General features: G+C 42.1%; 2 protein-coding genes across 3 annotated transcripts in view; one reads left to right on the top strand and one right to left on the bottom strand.

Moving 5' to 3' along the window:
* The window catches only part of IL7R (interleukin 7 receptor), a 28,503-nt gene extending 6,579 nt beyond the window's left edge, over window positions 1-21,924 (bottom strand). For both annotated transcript variants that reach the window (XM_084881765.1, XM_084881766.1), the window contains exons 1-6: window positions 21,789-21,924; window positions 20,792-20,956; window positions 18,529-18,611; window positions 14,314-14,449; window positions 5,477-5,634; window positions 324-481 (exon numbers count right to left, since the gene is read on the bottom strand). In XM_084881765.1, the coding sequence (XP_084737891.1) occupies window positions 324-481; window positions 5,477-5,634; window positions 14,314-14,449; window positions 18,529-18,611; window positions 20,792-20,880 (624 nt within the window). In that variant the 5' untranslated portion in view covers window positions 20,881-20,956; window positions 21,789-21,924. The remainder of the gene's footprint in view (window positions 1-323; window positions 482-5,476; window positions 5,635-14,313; window positions 14,450-18,528; window positions 18,612-20,791; window positions 20,957-21,788) is intronic.
* RANBP3L (RAN binding protein 3 like) overlaps window positions 1-24,542 on the top strand; it is a 463,124-nt gene that overhangs the window by 184,180 nt on the left and 254,402 nt on the right. The gene's annotated exons all lie outside the window — the stretch shown is intronic.

Genomic DNA, 24,542 nt, shown 5'->3' with positions numbered 1-24,542 from the left:
ACTATAAAAATAAACAACAACAAGAACAAAACAAGTGTGTGTGTGTGTGTGTGTGTGTGTGTGTGTGTGTGTGTGTGTGTGTAAACAGAGTTAGAAGAGGACTGGGCCGGAGGAGATCTGAAGCTTTTACTTTTAGGAGCTTCTTTCAGTAAAAGGTACATTTTGAGCACAAAATTACTAGGGGACTCCCTAGGTAAAAGTACCTATTTTATAGTTTAATACTTTTACATATTTTAATTTATGTATGTAATTTATTTATTCAGTAAATTTATGTACACATATTTATAAATTTCATAACCTATAAATGCAGTTGACATACATACCATCCAATCATCTTCATTTTTTTCCTGGTGGTAGGCTACATCGTGTATTAAATTTTTTACATATTTCTTTTGCAAGTGCGATGTATTAAATGTCACCACAAAGTCATTCGCTTCCTCACGATAGATGACTCTTATGTCAAAAGGAGCCTCAGGTTTAACTGAAAAGGAAAAAGAAATGAGGTCAGCCTATAGGGCAGTCAAGAAAATAATTATAATTTTAAAGTTCATTGACTCTGAAAATCACATTCCTGTTTAGAAAACCACTTCTTCCTCATCCAAAGCCTGACTACATTTCCCAGCCTCCCTTGCAGTTGGGTGTGGCCTAGTGAGAAGTGATGTGCAGTCCTTCCTATCCTGACCTAGATACCCCACCTGTGTGACCCTATGCCTGTTTCCCATTCACTTATTGGAGTCATATACTGAAGACAGTGAAGCTACAGGATGAATGAGCCCTGAATATTGCCTGGAGGACTTTCACCCACAGGCTAGAAACACCCATTTGGTTATTAGAAGAACAAGAAATACACTTGATGGTGTTTGAGATATCACATGTTTTGGGGCTTATTTGTTACAACAGCCACTAATTTTACACTAAGACACGTTCTTCTGATTTTTAAAAAATACTTGTTATAAACTAGCCCCAAAGCAGAGTATGCAGACTTCAAGTCTTCATTGTTCCAATAAGATCAGGTGGTAAGCTTACACCTCATTTCAGCTGTATATAGAATTCCAGGGTCTGCATCTTGGTCCTCGCTGGGACCTTCCAGTGTGACCCCAGGCTGCCTCCTCCTTCAGTCTCCCTTGCTTTTGCTCTAACTCCCTCTCCGGCTTCCTCCTTCTGCTTGTCTGCCTCACAGCATGGCTGTTACGGTCACATGCACCATATAGGAAATGCTATTGGAGGGAGACAGGCAATATTTCAGGCAGAACACATCTGAGAAAGGTATCAAATTCCCAGAAGAGCATGTGTGTCGGGCGCCTCCCCATCTTGGCCTCTGAGCTGCTCTCTCACCAAAGCCTGGGCGGTCAGTTATCTAGAGATGTGGCAGCCATGGCTCTGCATGGCTCATCTCAAGACAGAGATGGGGGCCACATAGGTTAAAGTCTAACCTAAGCCTGCTGTGAGTGAATGAGAGGGTCCGTGCATCAAATGTTCCAGCAGACGGAGCTGGCTTCCGCGCAGGCAGGGCTGGGCTCTGAGCCTGACATGCTGACCCAGTGAGATGAGCTCGGGCGGTAAGGTTTGACCCGCACACACTGCCACCTGTGTCTCACGATGCTGACTGCCCAGCTTCCTCCTGCAATGCTCCGGCAGCACCACGGAAGAGGGAATGGCCCTCCCCTACCCTCCACGTCTCACCAAAGGGGAGGTTGACCCGCTATTGCCTTGGGTGCACCAGATAAAGCGATGGTGCCCTAAAAGGAAGCAGGAGGAAGGAGGTGGGTGTAGAGAATCAAGTCAACAGAGAATGCTGCCAACCCCTTGACACCTGCCAGGCCGGTTCCTGCCCTTCATGGAAAGGAATAATTAAAATTCACATTCTTAACAAGCAACCTGCCATGCAGTTCCTTCCATCCCCAGCTCCCCGGAAGATAAAGGAAGAATTAAAGGAAGACCAGACTAACATTGATTATTTACCTACTAAGTACCAAGTGTGTTAGTTGTGCCATCTGCCATCAGTAATCACTTATCGCCACTATACTGACGAGGAAACTGAATCTGGGAGAGGCCCCTGGGGGATGGTGTAAGGGGACTGAAATTCAATCCTGTCTGACCTGACCCTCGCTGTTCTTTGCTTAGCTTTGGTTTCTGACTCTGTTGCTTCACACTGGCTTGTTCAGGCCCCCTCTCCCCCATGTCTGCCTCTAGCCTAAATGCTGTCTATGAGCACATTCAAAAAGGATGCTCATTCCTCAAGTAAACAGTTTAAAACGTGTATTAATTCATCCACTGCCTGAACAATAATATAAACATACTCCGCCAAGAAAGGTAGGAAGGCAGGACGCTGCCCCTCTGGACCTAAAGACAGGCGGTGGGTGAGCAGGCAGGTGGCTGCAGGGAGCCCTGATTGTGAGGCGCACTCAGGAGCATCCAGCTTACGCTGAATTAAGTGACGGAGCCAGGAAAGATGCTGCTGTAGACACACCTCCGCCACTTCTCCTCCTCACCCTCCAGGGGTGCTTTCCAAAGCCCCGGGGTTCTCCTGCCATACTCCAGAGGGTCCATGCTACCAGCTGTGTGCACACACTGTCCCCCACTCCCCAACCCCCCTCAAATGAGGCAAGTCAGGTTTGTAGTCTGCTGGGTGGAATAGAATATGGACCCCTAAGAGCCCTGGGCATGTGAGATCATGTGCCCCCCACCCTGGGGCTATGGATGTGCCATGTGTGTGCAGCATGGGTTTCTGTAGGAAGAGCTCTCCCCTGATGCTCCAGGGCTCTGTCAGAGGACAGAGAGCTAATATATAGTACTTGTCATGCAAATGGAAACCTGTAATACAGTGCTCTGGTAAGGGGCATAGACTGAACATCCATCCACAGCAGCCGAGTCTCTGGATGAGCAAAACCCAGCTGGCTTGTGTCACAGACTGCGACTGTCATCCCATCTGGCTGGCACTCACCCCTGTTCTGTGTCTTCTCCACCACTGATGCTTGGTCACCTATGGGACTTTTGCTTTCACTCTTTATGTTACCCTCTCAGTGAAATAAAGCTGAAGCTAAATTCTGAGTTTCTCTGAATGGTCTCTAAGAGTAGTGCTCTCCTACGTTTAATTTTATTTTTAGAGGGTAAGTCAGGGGTGGGGTTGAGAAGATGGAGAGACAGAGCCGTAGTATTTAAAACTGGGAAAAGAATTCATCTAGTCAATTGCTTTGAACAGTTCTTCATAGATACATAGGAAATCTTCACAAGTAGAATATGTACAAGTAGTTAGGATCCCATTGTACTCATATATCATAAATAATTGGCTCAGACCTTGCCCTAACCCATGGTATATCTGAGTATAAAGAATTTTATTCACCTCAGGGTCATAAATCTGTAATCAATAGAAAACATTTTTTTTTATGTCTAAATTCCCGATCTCTCTGGTTGTTTTGATTTACTTGCTTGGTAACCAAAAGTTAAATTGATAATTAATATTGACTTATAACCAGTTAATTGAATGGATTTATTGATTTTATTATGTATGTGAATATTATATAGATTCAAAGAAAACATGAAGATGAGTTTAGTAATTCAAATTCAAATTATAATTTTATTTGAACTATATTTTTTTAGCCAAATGCGATACATGTATTCTAGGTCAAATCAGATTCAGCATCAGTCCTCAATAATAGGGTCTCTTAGGAAGGTATGATAGTAACTTCATGTGTCAATATGGTGTCCATTTGTTTGGTCAAACACTAGTCTAAAATACAGGTTTTTTTTTTTTAAAGACACAGGTAACATTTAAAGCTGTAGGCTTTGAGTAAAACAGATTACCCTCTATAGGGTAGTCTTCATCCAATTAGATGAAGGCCTGAAAAGCAAAGACAGATTCCCAGAAGAAGCAAAAATTTTGTCTCAAGAATTCTACATAGAAAACCTGCTTGAGTTTCCAGACAGCCTGATGTGCCCAGGGAATTTGGACTCAAGACTATTATATCCATGTCAACCTCAATTTCTAGCTTTCTGACTTCCCCTACAGAGTTAAGATTTGCCAGCTCCCATAATTGCATGAGCCAATATATATCTATATACCTATATACCTATATACCTATATACCTATTGATATATATCTATATATCTATATATCTATATATCTATATATCTATATATCTATATATCTATATATCTATATATCTATATATCTATATATCTATATATCTATATATCTATATATCTATATATCTATATATCTATATATCTATATATCTATATATCTATATATCTATATATCTTATATCTATATATCTATATATCTTATATCTATCTATCTATCTATTTATCTATCTATTTATCTATCTATATATCTATATATCTACACTAATAAAAGAGAAAGATGCAAATTGGCCATACCTTCGCAATGCCCACCAGTCAATCAGGAGTGAGTATGCAAATAAACACAACCAAGATGTTAGATTAATTTGAATACATAGGCACCAAGTGGCTAGGGGCAGGATGCAGGCGTTCTGCACCGCCCCAGCTGCTCTGGGCCTCTGGGCAGTGTGGAAAAGCAGAAAGGCGGCTCTGGCTGGAGTGAAGGCAGTGCCAGCAGCCAGGGGAAGGAAGGCTTATTTTTTCTTGCATGAATCTTCATGCATCAGGCCTCTAGTGTGTATATATATGTATATATCTACATCTACATATATATAATCTCCCTTAGTGGTTCTGTTTCCTCTGGAGAACTCTATTATAGAAGGTATATTTACTTTTTAAAATGATGTGATTATTTAGTTAAACACACTCAGAATATGGTAAGTATAGGGGGAGAATACTACAGAAAATTTAGAAGGTGAGATGAGGAAGGAAAGGACATGAGTGTGCGGATGACTGGAGACCCATCTCCAGTTAGACACTTCATATAGATGAATTTCTCTTTAATTTTAGGTGCCAATCACTCTCACTCATGGAGTGTGAAAATCCAGAGAATTATTATGATAAGAATTAATAGCATAAGCTTCAAAACTTTCATTTCTTTTAAAAATGATTTGACTCATAGACACAAAGAATAGACTGACAGCTGTCAGAGGTGAGGAAAAGAGGGGGGCTGGGTGAAAAGTTGAAGGGATCAAGCAGTACCAATTGGTAGATGCAGAATGGCCACAGAGATCAGTTTGCAGTGTGGGAATACAGTCAATTTTGTTGAGATAACAGGGTATGGGGCAGGTGGGCGCTTGGGGTAGCAGAGGGACCACTGTGTAGGGTGCATGATTTTTTTCTGGCCACTTTGCTGAACATCTGAAACTGGTGCAGAATAGTATTGAATGCAAACTGTGGTTGAAAAACAAAATAATGTTTAAAAATAAATAAATTGTTTGTATCAGAAAATTTGCTATTCTCTAATTCAAATAGCTTACATGATTTATGTACTTTTAAAATCCAGAAACTCCAGAGACAGTCAATATCTTCAGATACCTGAAAGATGGAAGTTATCCCCTGCTAAGCTTCTTACCTATATGGACTATGTTCATTTTCCTGCACGTTAAGATCCTTTGTCCAAGCTTCACACATATTTTGCTGTCTCCAATCAGTAAGAATTTATTTGTCTTGATGAAATATATCTCTTGCAGTTTACTAAAATTCAGGCACTTTATATCCAAAAGGCCTTCACTGTAGAAACAAAAAAAGAGTATTTGTTTTAATTCAAGTAGGAGTTTCAGTATACAATGGAGTAACAGCACAAGTATGCTTCATTTGTGTAACTTCAACTCTGACCCATCTCATAAGATGATCCAGATGTTGGGACTAGAGAAAAAGGACTTTAGAGCAGCTCTTGTAAATATGTTCCAGGGCTAATCATAAAACATTGTCAGGGTTATTGAATAAATGTTTATTCTTAATAGAGAAGTGGAAACTATAAAGGAGGACAAAATAAAAATGCTATAACAAGTAACTAAGAATTTAAAAAATGTACTGAATGTATGGGATGGATTTAACAGCAGATTGAATATGGCAGACAGAAGGGTTACTGAACATGAAGACAGATCAATAGACATTATTTATTCTGAAATAAAAATTCTTGGCGGCCTGTAGAACAACATCAAAGGGATAAATATGTAATTAGAGTTCCAGAACAAGAAGAGAGAAAGAATTTGGCCAAACAAATATTTAAAAAAAAAATAATGGCTCCAAATTTCCCAAATGTGTGGGGGGGAAAAAAGCACATAATATTATAAAAGCTAAGCACATCATAGTTGAATGGCTGAAAAACAAAGACAAATAGAAAATCTTGTGAACACTTAGGAAAAATTATCCACTTTCCATAAGAAAATATGGAAATCAGAAAACACTGGAATAACATCTTAAATCTCTGAAATAAAAGGCACCCAGATTGAAAAAAAAAAAAAAAAAAAAAAAAAAAAGAAGACCCTCTATTTGCATACCACATGTTTGTTTACATAGAAAATGATTTTCTCCAATACAATTACAGGAAATGATGAAGTGAATTCAGCAAGGTTACTATACAAAAGGCAGTTATATTTTTATAGGTTAGTATCAAACAATTAGAAAAGTCATTTTAAAAAAAGAACAGCTCCATTTCTGCAATAGAAACATAAAATGCTTAGAAATAAAAACTAATAAAAGCTGTTTAAGGCCTTTGCAACGACAATTACAAACCATTCCTGAGAGCTATTAAAGAGGATCTAAATAAATGGAGAGCTACTTTCATGGATTAGCAAATTCAGTAGGAAAAAGATAGAAAAATTTCTCAAATTGGCATATAATATTAAACAAAAATCTCAGCAGGATTTTATAAATATTGATAAGACAATTCTAAAATTTATGTGGAAATTCAAAGCACAGCCAAAACAACATGAAAAAGTAGAACAAATACGATTCCAAGCTCTTGAATTAAATATACTATAAAGCTATGGTAATCAGGACAGTGGAGCATGGCATAAGGATAGATAAGTTGATCAATAGAAAATATATAGAGAGTTTAGAAATTGACTCATACCTATAAGGTTAATTGATTTTAAAACAGGCACCCAATCAATTAAATGGAAAATAGAAAATCTTTGCAGCAAATGGTCCTAGAACAACTGAACAGATGTATGGAAAATATAAACCTCAATCTTATACAATATAAATTAGATATGGATTGTGGACCTAGACATAAATGTTAAAACCATAAAGTATTTAGAAGAAAACAGAGGAAAGTAAAAGAGAAAGTGATGGATATTTCAGTCTTAATTAAAATGAAAAACCTCTGGTTTATTAAAATACACCATTAACGAAATGAAATGGCAAGCTACAGACTGAAAGAAAATAATTGTAATACTTATGTCTGACATACAAATTGTATCCAGGACATACAAAGAATTTACCCACCAATAATAAAAAGACAACTCAATAAAAAAAGATAAAAGCTTTGCCAAAACAGACATACAAATGGCCCATAAATTCATGAAAAGGTGGTCAACATTATTTGTTACTTGAGAAATGTAAATAAAAATTACTGGATACTGTTTTAGACCCAAATGTAGCTCATACATTGTTGGTAGGAGGTGGAATGGTGTAACCACTTTGGAAATCTGTTTGCACAGTTTCTTCTAAAGTGAAATATACTCCTGCTCCCATGACAGGGCAACTCCACTCAGATTTTTATTGCAGAGAAACCCGTGGAGAAACAAAACTGTGTATTGACTATGGACAAATTGACTTTTACGAAAATGTTAACAACTTAAAAAGGAATAGTCTCAAACTGGAAAAAACTCAAATGTCCGTCAAGAGGAGAAAGGATTGATATGTGTGATATATCCTGCAATGGAACTGATACTGAATGGTTGAAAAGATGAATTATGAGATACGTCAACACAAATCTCAAAAGCACTGTGTTGTGCCAAAGGAGTGAGACAGAGAAGAGTAACGGTGTGGTATTCCGTTTATAAGAACGATCAGAAACTGGCAAAACCAAAGTGATAGAGTTCAGAACTGAGATTGCCCACAGGGGTAAAGTGTGACTGGAAGGGGGCTGAGGCGTCCTCTTAGGGCAAAAGCAGCGTTCTGTGCCTGGTCTGAGGCGATGGCTACGCGTCAGATTTGTTTCTCAGAATCACTAAACATCTGCGCATTTCACTGTAGGTAAGTGTGACTCCCAAAATGAATTATCAACAAAGAAAGTAAATCAAATAAATTAATAAAGCACATAAAAAAATTAAAGAAGCAACCGAACATATGTATTCTCAATTCTAAATTAATTAAACAATGCAGGATAAAATAAAATTACTAATTTCTCTTTTTTTCTCAACCTCCATATAATTTCCCTCTTCTGTGACAACCATGATTACCACTTTGTTTTTCCTACATGCTCTTTCAGCCCGGCCACATAACCCCCAAAAAGGTATAGCTGGGTGAAGTTGGAAGTGGGGATTGTGGCAGAAAAAGTACCTCTGTGTAAGTTTGCTTACATAAAAAGAATCCTTCTCGTTAATCATCCTATATAATAAAGACCCAGCGACTATAACAGCATAACGACCAGGACAACCAGTTGCTATGAAGTGCATTGAACACCTTTTGGTCCCTCCCCCTAGCCCGCAGACTCCCATCACTGGATGGCCAATGGGGAACCATGGGGAACCAGTGTGGTGGTGGCAGGGCAGGACTGGGGACTGGCGAGCGGGCAGAAGGCAGATCTCTTGGTCCCTCCTCCCTGGCCTGCTGGCTCCGATCAATAGCCAGAAGACGGCTGATTACAGGCTAGGCCTAGGGACCCTACCCACACACAAATTCGTGCACTGGGCCTCTAGTGTATATATATTAAATCATAGGAAACAAGCTCTAAATACGTCCTTTACTACCTCTAATCCAGAATACGTGTGTGTTCTTTAGTAAATTGGATGTGTGTACATGTTTCTCTGCATGTGCTCAAGTGAGCCCTCCACACGATCATCCATGGACTCTGTGTGGCTTGAGGTGAGGTGGGCATGGAGCTAAAATCCAAGGAGAACCCCTCAACTTTAGGCGCATAGTCACTCACCTTTGGCTGCTGTGGACTGGTTGATCTCCATTTAAGTTTGTTAATTGGCTAAATATATTTTCTCTTTGTGGGACAATTCCTTAAAATGGTCTCCACTGCCACCCCCCCCCTCAATGTAGCTTTTGTTTAGTTAACTATTATCTTTTAGGGGTATGTAGTTGTTCTGGTGCGTGTGTGTGCGTGTGTGTGTGTGTGTGTGTGTGTATTTGTATTTGTTGGAGATTCTCAAGTTGTGCTTTTTATTTATTTATTTATTTTTTGGGGGGGTGTTAAATGGGTTTTCTCACTTGGAGTAGAATACAGGTAAAAAGCCAGGGTTTGAGGTAAGCTAGATGGATACCGGGGGCCACTCTTTGGGAGGAGTGTCACATAGGAAGTTTTGAAGATGGCAACATTGCCATGATTTGATGAATAAGGATAGAAGGGGCGTATTGAGGCAGGGTCCTATTTCTAAAGTTCAGTTAAAGATGTAAGGTGGAGAAATTAGAAGAATAATGGCTTTTAGTTCAATCACTGAGTGTAGAATATACTGGGAAATAAAGCATGTGTGGAATATTCTGCTAGAGATCCTTAACATATAGCAAGTTCTTGGTACTGTTGGAAGTTTAAGAAGAATCAAAAACGGTATTCTCAGTTTATTCCCACTTTTGGGGGAAGGAGATCAATGAACCATCGAATATGAAGATCATCACATGGCTGTCTTGTGAGCCTGGGCAACCTATTAAGGGCTCTGAATTCTAGGAGCTGCTTTATGGAGCAGGGAGGGGGAGGAAGAGGGGACATGGATTGGGGGAAGCCTTTCAGGAGACTAAGATAAAACTGTGACCTGGAGCAGAGAGTCTTGCCTCGAGCCACTGACCCTGGCTTCAGGTGATTGGAGGAAACTTAGTGTGCCTCTATGAGTAGTTCAACTCAATTCTATCCAATTCATTTCAATTTACTTAATTAAAATAAAACAATTTACTTGGTTGCTAACTATGTATTTATTGCCAGGGTTAGGAATGTTCTGGGACTCCATGGTATAACACAATAGCCACTATCCACATACTTATTGAACACTTGAAGTATAGCTAGTCCAAATTGAGATGTGCTCTTTTTTTTTTTTTTTTTTTAATATTTTTAATTTATATTTTACAGAGAGGAAGGGAGAGGGATAGAGAGTCAGAAACATTGATGGGAAAGAAACATTGATCAGCTGCCTCCTGCACAGCTCCTACTGGGTTGTGCCCTTGACCGGAATCAAACCTAGGACCTTTCAGTCCGACGCTCTATCCACTGAGCCAAACCAGTTAGGGCGAGATGTGCTCTTAATATGAAATACACAGCAGATTTGGAAGGCTTAGTATGCAAAAGAGAATGTAAAATATTCATATGGATTACATGTTGATAATATTTTATATATATTAGGTTAAATAAAATATATTATTAAAGTTAATTTCACATATTACTTTCCTTTTTAAAATGTGGCTATTTGAAAATTAAAATTTCACACCTGGCTTGCACACTTGTAAATTGTATTGTATTTATGTTGGATAGAACCATTCTAGGTATTTGAGGAAAGGTATCTGAATAGTACTATAGGCTAGTGGTCGGCAAACTCATTAGTCAACAGAGCCAAATATCAACAATACAACGATTGAAATTTCTTTTGAGAGCCAATTTTTTAAAAAAACTTAAACTATATAGGTAGGTACATTGTTATTAACTTAAATCAGGGCACTCCTAAGCTGGCTTTTGCTAAAAACATCCTCAATCTGATTGAGGTATGTGGCTCTCGAGCCTCGGTTTGCTGACCACTGTTATAGGCTAACAAATTTGACTCTGTGGGACCTTCCATGGGACATCAACCCCAAAACACTCACAGATCCCCTTGTTCTGAAAATAGGGAGAGACTGCCAGAGACCACCGCCTATGTTTCTTTTTTTCTTTTCTCTTTTCTTTTCTTTTCTTTTCTCTTTTCTTTTTGCTCTTCTCTTCTCTTCTCTTCTCTTCTCTTCTCTTCTCTTCTCTTCTCTTCTCTTCTCTTCTCCTTTCCTTTCCTTTTCTTTCTAAACATTTTTTTTTTAATTATTATTGATTTCAGAGAGGAAGGGAGAGGGAGAGAGAGATAAAAACATCAATGGTGGGAGAGAATCATTGATTGGCTGCCTCCTGCACACCCCTTACTGGGGATTGAGCCTGCAAACCAGGCATGTGCCTTTGACCAGAATCAAACCCAGGACCCTTCAGTCTACAGGCCGACACTCTATCCACTGAAACAGGCTAGGGAAGCCCCTGTTTCTTTATCCCCTAAAATTTCTGCAATCTTGTATAATTTAGTGTGATGTGATATTTACATAGAAACATTAAAAACAAAAATTATTTTATTCCTTATTTGGCCCTGAAAAACAGAATTTATCTTGAAAATATGGAACAACTTTGAAAGTCGGTATAGTTTACTAAAGAGAGGACTACATTTCCAACACTTGTCAAATACTGCTGGTGAAGTCTCGAGTTTGAGGTAGAATCGGCAGGGTGTAGCCTGCGACATGGGTGGTAATTGAGGAAAACAAAACATGACACATTTGAAGTGGTATCTGTAGGCGTATATGGCAGTGACTGTGGTGCCCCCAAGAATGTGGAAATGAAAGTACAATGGCCTTCTGAGAACTGACTCTAAAAATTATGCAAACACCTAAAAGGCAGGGTCCCAAATTCAAGTACCTATGCAGGTGATATAAATGAGAAACAAGGGCCTAACTTCAGGACTGAGATTTAAGTCCCCATCTATAGAGGCAACCAGAATTTATCTGTTTTTTTGATGTATGTGCCCAGCATTATGAGACCTGATTTTTAAAGATAAACCTAGATATTTAAATGCTGGCGACTTGTTTAAAAAACGTAATCACATTGAGATCTGAACCAAATAACTCTAGCCTTAAAATCAACAAACAAATTACTTTGGCTTGCGTCTATATTTACTGAATAATCTTTTGATCACATTTTTTAAAATGAAAATCATGCTACTGAGAGAATTATGTCCCAATTCCGGGCACTGACCATATGTTTCTATCCCAATGCGAGGCCATTGTGATGATCAGAGAGCTTGAGTAACCCCCTGGGGTCACAGAGCTAGTTTTAAATGCCAACCTAGATGCCCGTTCCCAGCTCCTCTGTGCTGTTGCTCCAGGTACCTGACAGCCGGTTAGCGTTCTGGCAGATGAAGTATTTTCAGTTCCCCCAGTAAGAGTAGACTTACATGAAACGGATGGGCCCTCTCTGTCCCTCCTTCCCCAAAGACCACCCTGAGCCCAGGATGAATCCTCAGGCCTCTATGAGAGTTGTGTCTACTGCTGTGAAGTAGTCACTTGGCACGCTGGTGCTCCCGCTCTGTGGTTTTGCCTAATTCAAGTTCATCCAAGAACCCACAGGAAGGGTCTTCACATTGAACATGAGGCAGCTAGGTTTCTAAGCCTGGGAGATGACGGCCAGATCGGGCCGGTGGTGAATTCATCTAACTAGGGAGATAGCACCTGGCTTCTAGCAGCAATCCCTTCTGTGCAATCCCTTTCTGAGTTAGCAGAAAGCACACTTTTCAGCGATTTCCAGTTAACGGGGCAGGGGAAACCTCCATGAAGGTAGTTTCAGGGTGGAAAAGAAACCCAATCAGAGCAGAAAACACAGCTCTCCGTTTAAGTGAGTTTAATTTAAGATACGTGGTCCACTCCGAACCTAGGTGTTCCACCAGTCCACAGTCTAGGTAGATACCTTTATGGAAATAGCACCGTGGCCTACTAAGGAGTTCGTACTTATTGTTTCACAGGGAAAACATGTCTTGAGGTGATTCATTTCCAGTGGAAATATCTGAACCCAATGAAAAAGCCCAAATGGGGGGCTATGGCTAGATTAGAGCACAGCAGGAAGTGTGCAGACTCGCTAACGGCCGTGGGAAAGTGCTCAAGTGGGCATGGAAGTGGTCAGAGGGCCTGAGAGTGAAAGTGGGCAGGAAGGTCAGCCTCAGACTCCCTCGGGGAAACCACAGTGAGCACTGACGTCCACCAACAGCGGCCTGGGGGAAACCTCTGTGCGGAGGAGGTTTGGCCCATGAGAAGGAGGCCTCGTTTGCGGGAGCGTTGGGTGTTTTCGTGTGGGCTAGCGGCAGCACAGATTCTGGGTGGGGTCAGTTCCCGTTCTCTCCACATATTTCATTCCTGGGAGGAGTGACCTGACAGAAGCAGAGGGGGAGTATGCTATGAAATCCAAGTCCAAGACCATGCCAGTCCAGGGACGGCAGCAGGGGTCTCCGCATGAACAGATGCAGGAAGCTCCTATGCATTGAATTCATGTCAGACGTGGAGTTCGGGGCTTGTCTGGACCCCCTATCAGTGGGAGGGGACTGGCTGCGTGCCTACAGAATGTAAGAGGCCTCTTTACCCTGGTGGATCCTGACCCACTTTCCTTACTAGGAAACCAACTAAAATCAGGTCATCTGATAGGAATTTGGAGATAGCCACACGCCCGAATTTCAGGTTAGAGTCTTTTTTTTTTTTTTTTTTTTTTTAACCCTGAACAGCAAGAGCCGGTTTGTGGAGGAGGAGAAGGTGCGGCTCTCTGAGCTCTCACCAGACTTTCCAGCAGAGACTTTCTCTGCTTCTTGGCCTTTCCTCGGAGGCCGCCAGCAGCCCAGAGCCAGTTCACTCCTGTGGGTTCTTGGGAAATTGATGTTGGAAATATAATCTAAAGTCACATTGTGTTACGAAGGTGAAATCTGTATTTGTAGATTTTTATTTTATTTATTAATGCCTGTTTTCATTACTTATTACATATGGGCTATGCTTTCTAGTTAAATTATCGAAGCATTACGTCATTTAGTCATCACAGCCTCCCTGTGAGGTGCACATCTCATTTAACACGTGAAGAAACCCACAGAGGTAAGTCACATGGCAGATGCAGGGCCAAAGCTGCCGAGTGCTGGTGGTGGCGTTGGAACCAGGCACCAGAGTGCCACTGGAAGACACAGACTCTCCTGTCAGGCCAGGAGACTTCCTGTAGGTGAAGCAGGATTTAACTCTGCTCCGAGGTCAGGAGGGATGTGGGACCTCTAAGACCCATACCGTCATCTGGCTGTGGCAGCTGGACCTGACAGATGGACCTGGAAGAGTCTCTTTGCGGGAGTCTCCTGGCGAAGGGCAAGCAGTCCAGGATGCTTTGGAATTCATTTGATTGTAATATTGGCCAACCAGCCCCCACGCCCTCCTCTGCCACTGCTGCTGCCCGGCGTGGGAGAACAGTTTCTAAGCACCCATCAGAACCCCCTCCCCCCGGCTCACCATATTTCGAATCGCAAGTGGGTGCTGTTGACGTCTGGGTCCTCGAAGGCGCAGCGCAGGAGGTGCTGGGAGCCGCTCACCTCCAGCTGGCTGTAGCAGGAGAACGAGTAGTCGGGCTCGGCGTCTTCCAGGTCTCCTGGGAGGGAGGAACGGGCAGCTGTCAGCGAGGCAGACACGGGCATGGGCATGGGGGGGGGGGCAGGGGCAGCCTTTGGGGGAGGGCATGAAGCCGTGGTTCTAGTTAATCTAAAGGAGAAAAGCCCAGAGGCAAAGACGAGCAGGAGTCTTCAAGACCAAGCTACATAGAAATCAACCAAAAGCAAGAGAAAAGCCAAGGGCCATAGATTTTTCTAACAGAAACAAAAGAACAATTGTAATCAAGAAACAACATCCAAACATTTCTAAATGCTCCTGCCACTGGGCTCATGCCTTAGAGATCTAGCATGAAGCGCTGAGCAGTCTTTTCTTTATGTAAACGGTGATTTCTTCTGTTTGTACATTTCAAGTGAGAGATTCGTTCTCCCCATAGTCATATGCTACCTGACCCAGCCTTTGACTTTATCACCCATCTCCACTCACGCCCTCTCAGGTGTTTCTGTGAATGGAGGAAGAGGAAGGAGTCTCACAGTCAGGGGTAGCTCTTTATTGCCTAAACAGGCATCCCAACTAGAAGCACCTCTGGCTAGCTCTGCTGTGAGGAGAGTTACTGTATTTAAGGTGATTTGTCTTAAGCTACCAACTGAGGCAAACGTGATTAGGAAAAAAAATTTAGGGTGGGCTGGAGGGGGTCGATGGGTGAAAAAGGGGTGCATATGTAATACTTCCAACAATAAAGATAAAAAAAAAAAAAAGGAAAAAGAAATTAGGTCTGATAGGACTTAGATCTCGTGGACTTTCCCAGAAGTCTTACAGGCCCTGCTTCTGTGCTTATCGATCCTCTATAGGTGACCGTATCTCACAGATATGAGCACACTCTGCCGAGTGTGTGGGAACCAGAACTTTTTGCAGTCACTTTGGGAAAGTCCTGTCACAGTTGAAGCCCCTATGTGGAAATAGACATTTGGTATGCATACATCATCATATGCAATAGAGGGAAGTCTGTCAGCACATGGACTCAGACAGGAACGAGAGAGAACCCCGAGCCACCGCAGCCATTCTGATTGCTTGCAGGCCCATTGGTCCTTAGACTAGCTTTTTATAGGGCTTTAAATCAGATGCTTCTAGGGCTTTAAATCAGATATAAAATATACTAAAATTAACCCCAGCTGAGTGTCCCCTAAGCCAGTGATCGGCAAATTGCGGCTCACGAGCCACATGCGGCTCTTTGGCCCCTTGAGTTCTTAGCAAAGGCCAGCTTAGGAGTACCCAAAATGAGTTAATAACAATGTACCTACCTATGATATATAGTTTAAGTTTAAAAAATTTGGCTTCTCCAAAGAAATTTCAATCGTTGTACTGTTGATATTTGGCTCTGTTGACTAATGAGTTTGCCAATCATTGGACTAATCCATGAGAGGTGCAAGCAGCACCCCCTTCATTTAAATCACCCCACTGGTTGGCCATGGTGAGTGGACCACCAAGAGACAGGTGGGTTCAGTCCCAGCCCCGCATCGGGAGGAGCCACAGCCACAGAGAGCCGTGGGCCTTGCTTTTTCTGGACTTCCCTGGAACCAGCCCAGCTCACATCTCTGCCCCAGCCAAGCCCCTGGGCACAGTCCCCAACAATGCGGCAGCCACCCACCCGTCAGGGCCCACGCAGCACGCTCATTCCTAGTACCCAGACCTAGGTCTCGGTTCCTGAGAGCGCTGCCTTCCCCAAGGGAAAGGTTCTGGGTAGTTCCAGCCTCCCTTCTTCCATGGCCGCCCCCAGACCGCCCTCCCATCCCGCACCACAGCACCTAGACTGCAGACAGCCACGGGTCAGAATTGTCTCCGAGACACTTCACCATGCACAGCCACCCAGAGAGAGACCGTATGGGAGGTGCTGGACAAGGGCAGAGCCCAGCACCCACCCTGCCCTCGGCCAGCTCCCTGGCCACGGGTGTGTGCCTGAATTTTCCTGCAGCACAGAGCCCTGGCCATGCCCTGAGCGGGAAGGTTTTGAGGCGCGGCTCATTGACTCTTTAGCGGGTATTACTAGGCCAGAAATTCCCCTCGACGACATGAAAAATTGCATGTCATTTTACAAAGAGGATGCTCTGCGTGGTCTCAGCTGGAAACTTTCTTAGGTAAGAGTCGTGGTCGGCAAACTGCGGCTCTCGAGCCACATGGGGCTCTTTGGCCCCTGGAGTGTGGCTCTTCCACAAAATACCACAGCCTGGGTGAGTCTATTTTGAAGAAGTGGCGATAGAAGAAGTTTAAGGTTAAAAATTTGACTCTCCAAAGAAATGTCAATTGTTGTCCTGTTGATAGTTGGCTCTGTCGATAATGAGTTTGCAAACCCCTGGGTAAGAGTAGTACGCACAGTGGTTAAGGTCCCTGTTACCACAGCTGGACAGATGTGGGTTTACGACCTGGCGATTCTGCTTCAGAGTTGTGGTCCTCTGTCAGCGGCCCCAACCTCTCTGAGCCCCGGTTTTCTGATATGTAAGTTCACGGTATTATGAGGAGCAAATACAGAGACGTGGCTCAGAACACAGTAAGCACGCAATAGGGGTTCGCTATGACTGTTAACACATTTTCTGTTGAGAAATCAGTAATGAAGAGGTAAAATAAGAATCCTAATTCTGAGAATATGAACGTGAAACTTTTGGCGCTTCTCTGAAAAAGAAAAATGGGTTCTCTATCAAAGATGCTATTACTGTGGCTCTGAAGTTGCATAGGGCTTTTGCACAATAGTGAATTAACCTATGTTAAACGCTCAGTATCTCCACATGGTTTTTCATAAAAAAATTTGTTTTTGGAAAGTGTATGATAGACCAGGCAGTGTGATTTAGATGTCTTCCCACGGAAAGGGATTAGCTGATGAAAGGTGTAAGGGGTTTGGATTTTTCAAAAGTAGCCATGTCTTCCCTTGCTCATCCTTGTGGCTATCGGAGAACTAACTTATCTTTCAGCCAACAGCAGCTGATTCATTGACACACCAAACTGGGAAGTATTCTGACATGATCATGGGGATGAAAGGTCGCAAATCTCCTAAAAATGCCTGGAACTTAAAAAAAGTTGAAGTGGAAAAACTCAGCTTTCAATTAGAATTCTTATTTCTTTTAAAAATGGTGTGGTCCCAGGGAGACGCTGAGGGGATGCATTACACCCAGAGGGTGAGATTCCTGGGTTCTGGGCCAGTCTCTCCGGGCAGAGCAGCCGGCAGCATTGACCGTGGAATAATGAGCGTCCCCCAGACCCTGAGTCAGGCATGGCCACACTGAGACATGTCAACAATTCCTCTAATGAAAATGTTCTAGAAACTTCCATCCTTAGAAGTCACTGACTTACTCTGTCTAAGCTGAGTCATTAGGCTGATGGGTGTGATATCTTTGATAAGAAAAGTTTAATTTTCAGGAACAAATGGGTTGCCCAGCTCCCCGGGTCGCACTGCTGCTGCTGCTGCTATGTTACCTTTGTCAGCAGGTTTGCTGCTGTTACAATCTATTTACTAAGGAGGCATCCCAGTCTTCACGGTCCTAAATACACAAGGATCCCAAAGAGCACTCCTAGGTGATAGTAAACTGGTTGCTAGGGAGACATATTAAATATATTTCAATGAGACAAGACTCTCACATAAATAATCAAAAATACCTATTTTAAAGAAATTTTCAAATATTGTAAATTTAAATATTATAATTGAATGTCCATTGTGTCCTACACACACATTTAGGCACTGGGGATACAACAATGGTAAGTGCAGACAAAGCTGTTGTTTCTAGACATTATTTTATCACAAAAGTTACACTTTTGAAACCTCCTAAAAAGCTAAGCAAAACACAAGCCAGCTTGATTTCTTAACAAGATATAACCTACAAGCTCCACTGTTGCATTCCATATTAAAATCCACATCTGGAGAGTCAAATGCATTTCTCTTGACAATTCTGACTTTATACACCACCTCAGGATTGCCCCCAGCCCCCCTGTCCTGGTGGTTAGAAGATACACAATGGCTGAGTACATGCAAAACCTCCATTCCAATCCAGCGCCTGGCTCAGGTCTGCTAGGGAGCAACCTGAAGCACATTTGAGAGATCATCTGAAATCCAAAGAAAAGTCAGAAATGACTCACCATTCTGTGCATAGCCACTTTCTCCAGAAACGCCTCGAAGTAGGCAGAAAACAATACCAAGCGCTGTACCTAGAATTGTCATTCTGAGAGAGAGAGGAGAGCAGGCATGTGAGCCTACATGTAGGAATGAATGAGAGAGAGAAAGCGCGCGAGAGTGAGTGAAACAGACTTAAATCTACAGTGTTAGGGCTTTATACTCACTTAACCACAGACAGGGGGAAGTATAAACACGGCAAAAAAGAAGGCATGTGTCAGAAACAGGAAGTCAGAGTAAAGAAGCATTGCTGCTCTAAACGGAGGTGGGAGAAAGGAAGAGCTAGAGCATCTGAAATTGTTCTACTTCTCTCATATTCCTGGCAACCCCAAACTCACTGTGCTTATTTGAAAGTAAGGTGGTGGATTCCAGGTAGACTCAAACTTTTTCAGATTAGAGAGTGTGAATGGGGCCCATTTAGAAAGAATCCTGGGACAAAAATCTAAACTTAAAAAAACCCAATTAATTCTTAGAGGTGAGTTTTGATTTGAAGAAAGATTCGGCACTTACTAAAGTGCCTTATTGCAGGTCTATGTTAAATGGGTCGCCTTCAAACTCTTCATAAGAGGAGCAAATTTTCTGTCCCCTAGTAGTTACTTTACCTCACCCATCAGATTTGGCACTCAGGAGTTATTTAATTTAAGAGTGACAAAATCTGGTTAAGGGGCCAAATTGGCCTACCTGTTTTTGCAAACAAAATTTTCTTAAAACATGGCTGCTTTTTTTTTTTTGCTACAAAAGTGGAACTGAGTAGCTAAGGCAAAAAGTATAAAAACCTAATTAAAAAAATAAAATAAAATGGAATTCTGTTTGTGGGAAGCTGATTGTCACACAACTTTTCAGGAACAGGTGGTCCATGTAAATCACACTAGTACCTATAGATACAAGGCAGAAGCCTGAGACAATGGGAGATGATTCAGGCTCTCCCTCCATTTGTCTACCAATCAAAACATTTTCTGTCATGGTCTCATGGGTAAAGTGGTGATATGTGTTAAGCCTGGCTAACCTCTTGGCCATCATTGGCTTTTTGTCTTTTAAGCCATTACTATTATTAGAAGGCACAATTAAGAGCGGTTCAGTCATTCTGTAGGACATACTTCTGCTCATTAGATGAATAATCTAACATGGTTTTAGGCTAGATTCTTGATTCACAGGGGCTCTCTATTGGAAAACAGTCACATGAGTATGACTCTAAGGTACTGAGGAAACAGATGTTGAGTGGACAGTGGGTTATGAGTTTCTGTTTGGTTCACTGTTCCTGGGTAGAATCGGTCCTCTGGCCTGTGGAAATGGTTAAATTAAGAAAGATAAACAGAGTATTTGAAAACTCTGAGTTAATCTCATTACTGTTATGTGACAATCTCAAAATAAGAGGTGGGACATTTGTACCAGTTTCTGAGAACCTCTCTTCAGGGTGGAGGCAACAGAGATGGATATAATGTCGCATTCCAGCCTAGCTGGTGTGGCTCGGTGGTTGAGCATCGAACCAGGAACCAGGAGGTCATGGTTCGATTTTTGGTCAGGGCAAATGGCTGAGTTTCAGCCTTGATCCCAGCAGAGGGCAGAGATTATTGTCTCTTTCTTTCTCACATCTCTCTCTCTCTTTTCCTCTCTGTAAAATCAATAATAAAAAAGAAAGCTATAATTTCAAATTTTCATAAACTCAATAAATGTTCAGGAAGAAATCACACATTCTGTCTATAACCAACACAGATGTCATGAAATACTCACAGGCTATCTATCACTCTATGGATGAGTAATTGGGTCATGTCTCTTTAAATTCTCTTGTTTATCATTTAAGTGGACTATCATTTTGATTGTATCTCTTTCCTTTAGTTGTGAAGACTTAAAAGAACAAAGCTTAGACACAATATTTTGGTACAGCATGTGCAAGTTTGCTCAGGGGATTTCCACTGGTGTGCTAGCTCTCTTTGGGTGGGGCAGGAGATGCCGAAGGACCTCAGAGAGAAACCTAGATAAAGCATGGGGAGCTCAAAGAAATGAGAAGCTCCCTCATCCTTCTAGAAGTGACGGAGACCAGTGGTGCCTTCTCTGCTTTCCTCACCCCGGTCTCGTGAGTCCTTGGAGACATAGAAAAACGGAGGAAGGACAGCCTCACTCCAACTGTCCCCCAAATAAGAGACATTTACTCTATAGCTTTGTCACGACTGCACATGAGAGAAGTGGAGAGAGAGAAGAAAGGCAGATCAGGAAAGGCCCGCAGGACACCTGAGCCCCCAGCTGTGAAAACAGGATCTGAGCAGCGGACTGCGGGCAAAGCAAGTCCTTTGACACAGCAACTTGGTTGGATCATACATCTTCTCTCAGCGCTCCCGTCTCTCTTCCTTCTTTTATATCTTGTCTTCCTTTAGTTTCATGCGTTGCTATGAAGCGCTGAATCATAAAAAGGAAAGACATTTGATCATTTCTCACAGTGACCTGGTATACTCCCAGTATCCATCAGTTAGCTACGTTTCTCCTTGCCATTCTCGTGATCATTCAGATCACTTGTTAAACAGACAAAACACATACAGATTTTCTTTTCATTTTGTGCCCTTTATAGTAGATTATGCATTTGTCTATAACTGGTGCCATCCTGGAGAGCTGAGATCAGTGACTGGCAGTTGGACTTGAGAGGCGGGAATGTCAGAGCTGGAGGAGGGTGTGCTCTTTCCCTGACTGTTGCTGGTTGTTGACTTGGTAAATAGGCATGCCAACAAATCCCATGTTTTTCTCTTTATTTCCAATCAGTTAAGGACGAAATTTTCTCTGGGCAAATTCTGGCTGAGCATCCAAAATTAATTATGAACCTTCCCTATCTGGACTCCTCTTAAAAACAGAAATTTCACTTTCATTCTTGACAGAAATTATAAAATTAGTGGGACAGATACTAATACATCATCTCTTTCAGTGCCCTTGGGAAATAAACTGTTTCGAAAGCTAAGTATTTCTCTGGACCAGTTTTTAGATAAAGCTTATAAAATAACCCTTAAACATTTAGTTATATGTCTTAAATGAGAAAGATTTAACGGTGACTTACCTTGAGACCAAATATTGAAGGGCAATAGAGTGAAACAATTAACTACTACACAACAATAATAATAATAAGCAGTATCTGTTGCTATAGGAGTATCCTGGGCAAATTCTGATGTTTGAGAAATACTCAGAGAGTTCCAACACGTTCAAGAAATCTGTTTTAACTGCCCCTCCTCCTACAGTCACTTACCTTCTTTAATTAACAGTTAGATTTGATCCATAGCCCCTGCTTCCTGGTGGAGAAAAGAAATCCATTCCAGCTCAGCGGAGTGACTAGGAACCCCCAAAAACTGTGGAAAAAGAGAAATAAAACCACCCAAGAGGGCCCAGTGGGTGGATCTGGTTGTAGGGGAACCTAACCTTGGTCTAGTCCTAAATGAACCTTCTTTAGTGTTTTATCAATGCGTGCTGAGTCAGTCCCTGGGTTGTCAGGGGGAGTCCCAGCATCATGAAGTTTCATTTCCAGGAGCATAATATTTTCCTTGTTGTGGCTCTTCTTTCATTTCCCTTTCCTCCTACCCTACATCTTCAGCCTCATGTCTTGCTGTCATTTGTGTTCTTTCTGGGCAGAGTTTGAAATGTCAAAGATGTTTTGACTCTACGAGATTTTAGTCTTGGTCTTTGCATGTAACAAAAATGGAATCTTTGAGTGACAACGGTTCCTTCTTTGCTGAAGACCATTTCTGATAGAAATGGAGTAGTTTGGTGTCAGGACATGCCCACATTTCGATCAAAGTGTAAATTAGAGTGTCCATCTTTGGGAAAAGTGACTTGCCTTTTGGCAATGACTGCAGGTGGCAGTAGAGCAGCTGGTGCAGGTATTGGTCTTTCTGTAACTCAGAGTCTCTCTCTTAGGACCTTTCCAGAAGACAGTTCATGGTAGGATCCTGCTCAGAGCCCTGATGTTAGAGAAGGCACAGCCTTCCACAGAGAAAAATCTGGCTCAAGTGAGATTATCCTGGGCCTTGGCCCATGGTCCTTGTGTTGGGGTGACTCCTATCCTCCCACAAACCACTTTCTAAGGGACTGCAGTGTTGATGGCCACACCTGCATTTAGACCCAGACAACTGGGAAAATTGGTAAAAGCCCTCTATTCTATGTCATGTGCTTCCCCTGCCCACTTAGAACCCAGCATCTTTCTGTAAATCGAGTCCCCAAAAACACATTGTTTTTTTTTTTTTACACTCAAGTAAAACTGCAAATCTAACTGTTAATAACTCATAACTTCTCAATCTAAATATGCAATGTCAACATTAAAAGTGATCCTGAGTGATAATGTTCATGGAACTGTCACAGAGAAATTGCATGTGTTCTTAAAAAAGAAGAAATAAGAGATGTGTTTATTGCCAGACTACATGACGCTGGGCCAAGTCACTCACAGAAAAATTTCAAGAAAATGGGGACATAATACCTACTGTTGCTTACCCACACGTGAAGGTTTTACTTATCTCTATCAGAAGACAGTGGAATTTAATACAGAATTTTTTGTTGTAAGTATCAGTTGGGTTATGCTTCTAAAACAAAGGAGACACAGAAATATGGTGACTCTAACAAAGGTGCAAAATTTACTTCTCTCTCCCAGTAGATGATCCCTGGGGTAGGCAGTTCCATGACTTCATTCCACTAGGAACCCAGCCCGGCCTTTCATTTCATAGGATGTTGTTCTTGTCTATGTATTTGAAGTTAGCTTACCAGCACATTGCAGTCCTTGGGAAGTAGGTGCAGAAAAGTGAAAAGAAATCTCTTTCCTTTTCAAGGGCATGATCTGAAAATTGCATAGAGGATATTACTTCTACTCTTAGGCCATTGGCCAGAGAGTAGTCCCCATGGGTACTTTAGCTGTAAGGGAGAAAGGGAAAAGGATAACTATGGACTCAAGTAAACTGCAGATTCTATTTGTAAAAGGAAGAAGGGCGGATAATGAGTTTTGAGGAGAACAGGTAGCCTCTGCAAGAGCTGTCTGCTGAGCTGTTATGCCAAAGCATGTCCACGAAGAACACGGGCAGCAGTAGCTGTCTCCACCTACGGGAGGAGAGAGGAGGCATTTGCTCTTGGGATTAAAGGATGTGAAATGACCTATCAGGTGAGTGGCTCTAGATCTGGGTAGGGTGAGCTTGCACTTGGCCGCTGAGGGAGGAAGAATTTTAATATTTATACCAGGGTCATTTTCTCTAATCTCAGATTTTTTGATCCTAAGAGGCTTTCAAGAGGATAAAATCTCTAAACCCAGGATTTTAATTGGGGTACTCCATGAATCCCTGAAACTGTAAGCAATATATAGGGGTAAAGGTATTTTTTTAAAATTAGACTCTCAAAAGGAACTGTGACCCTAATTATTAAATTTCACTACCTTGACACAGGGGAACACCATTCGAAAGCAATTGAGTTGTCATAATGGGGCCTGTGGATTATGAGAAACCCAGGCAGCTATCTCTGAGACTCTTGACCTGCATTTCTGGGTGTTGGGATACTGCAGGATCCTAATGCATCCTCTCACCCCCATCTTGGCAGGTGAGAGACGGTATGTCCAACCTTGCAACTCAAGCATCCGGTATTTGTGCTGGTTTCCACCTTCTCAACTCAGGAGCAGATGGGAGAGGCTGTCCTTGCTGATTCCATCTCCAGTGACTGGAAGGAGGTTGGCCTTTCTCCAGTGGAGGCTTCTGACCATCTTCTTTCTCAGCACTCTCTGTACCTTTTCCAAAGCAACTCTCTTTGTCCAAACAGCGCAGTCTATTCCCTAGCTCTGCCCCAAACCTGTGCTTTCTTAGCTACATTCTCTCCCACTCCTGGCAGCGAGAGAAGAGGATTTACTTCTGCTAAATGAAGAATAATGGCAGGAGCAGGTAGGGAACTTCAGGGTACATCCTGTGCTTATTTTTTCACTGAAGGGACTCTGGCTTTTTCTAGTTCATTATGGGAAGCTGAATTTTGCCTGGATTGT

This window comes from Pipistrellus hanaki (genome assembly GCF_964339955.1).
Source record: "Pipistrellus hanaki genome assembly, chromosome: 4".
NCBI classification, from domain to species: domain Eukaryota; kingdom Metazoa; phylum Chordata; class Mammalia; order Chiroptera; family Vespertilionidae; genus Pipistrellus; species Pipistrellus hanaki.
The sequence above is the reverse complement of the archived record's forward strand: the minus strand, read 5'-3'. Positions and strand labels throughout refer to the sequence as shown.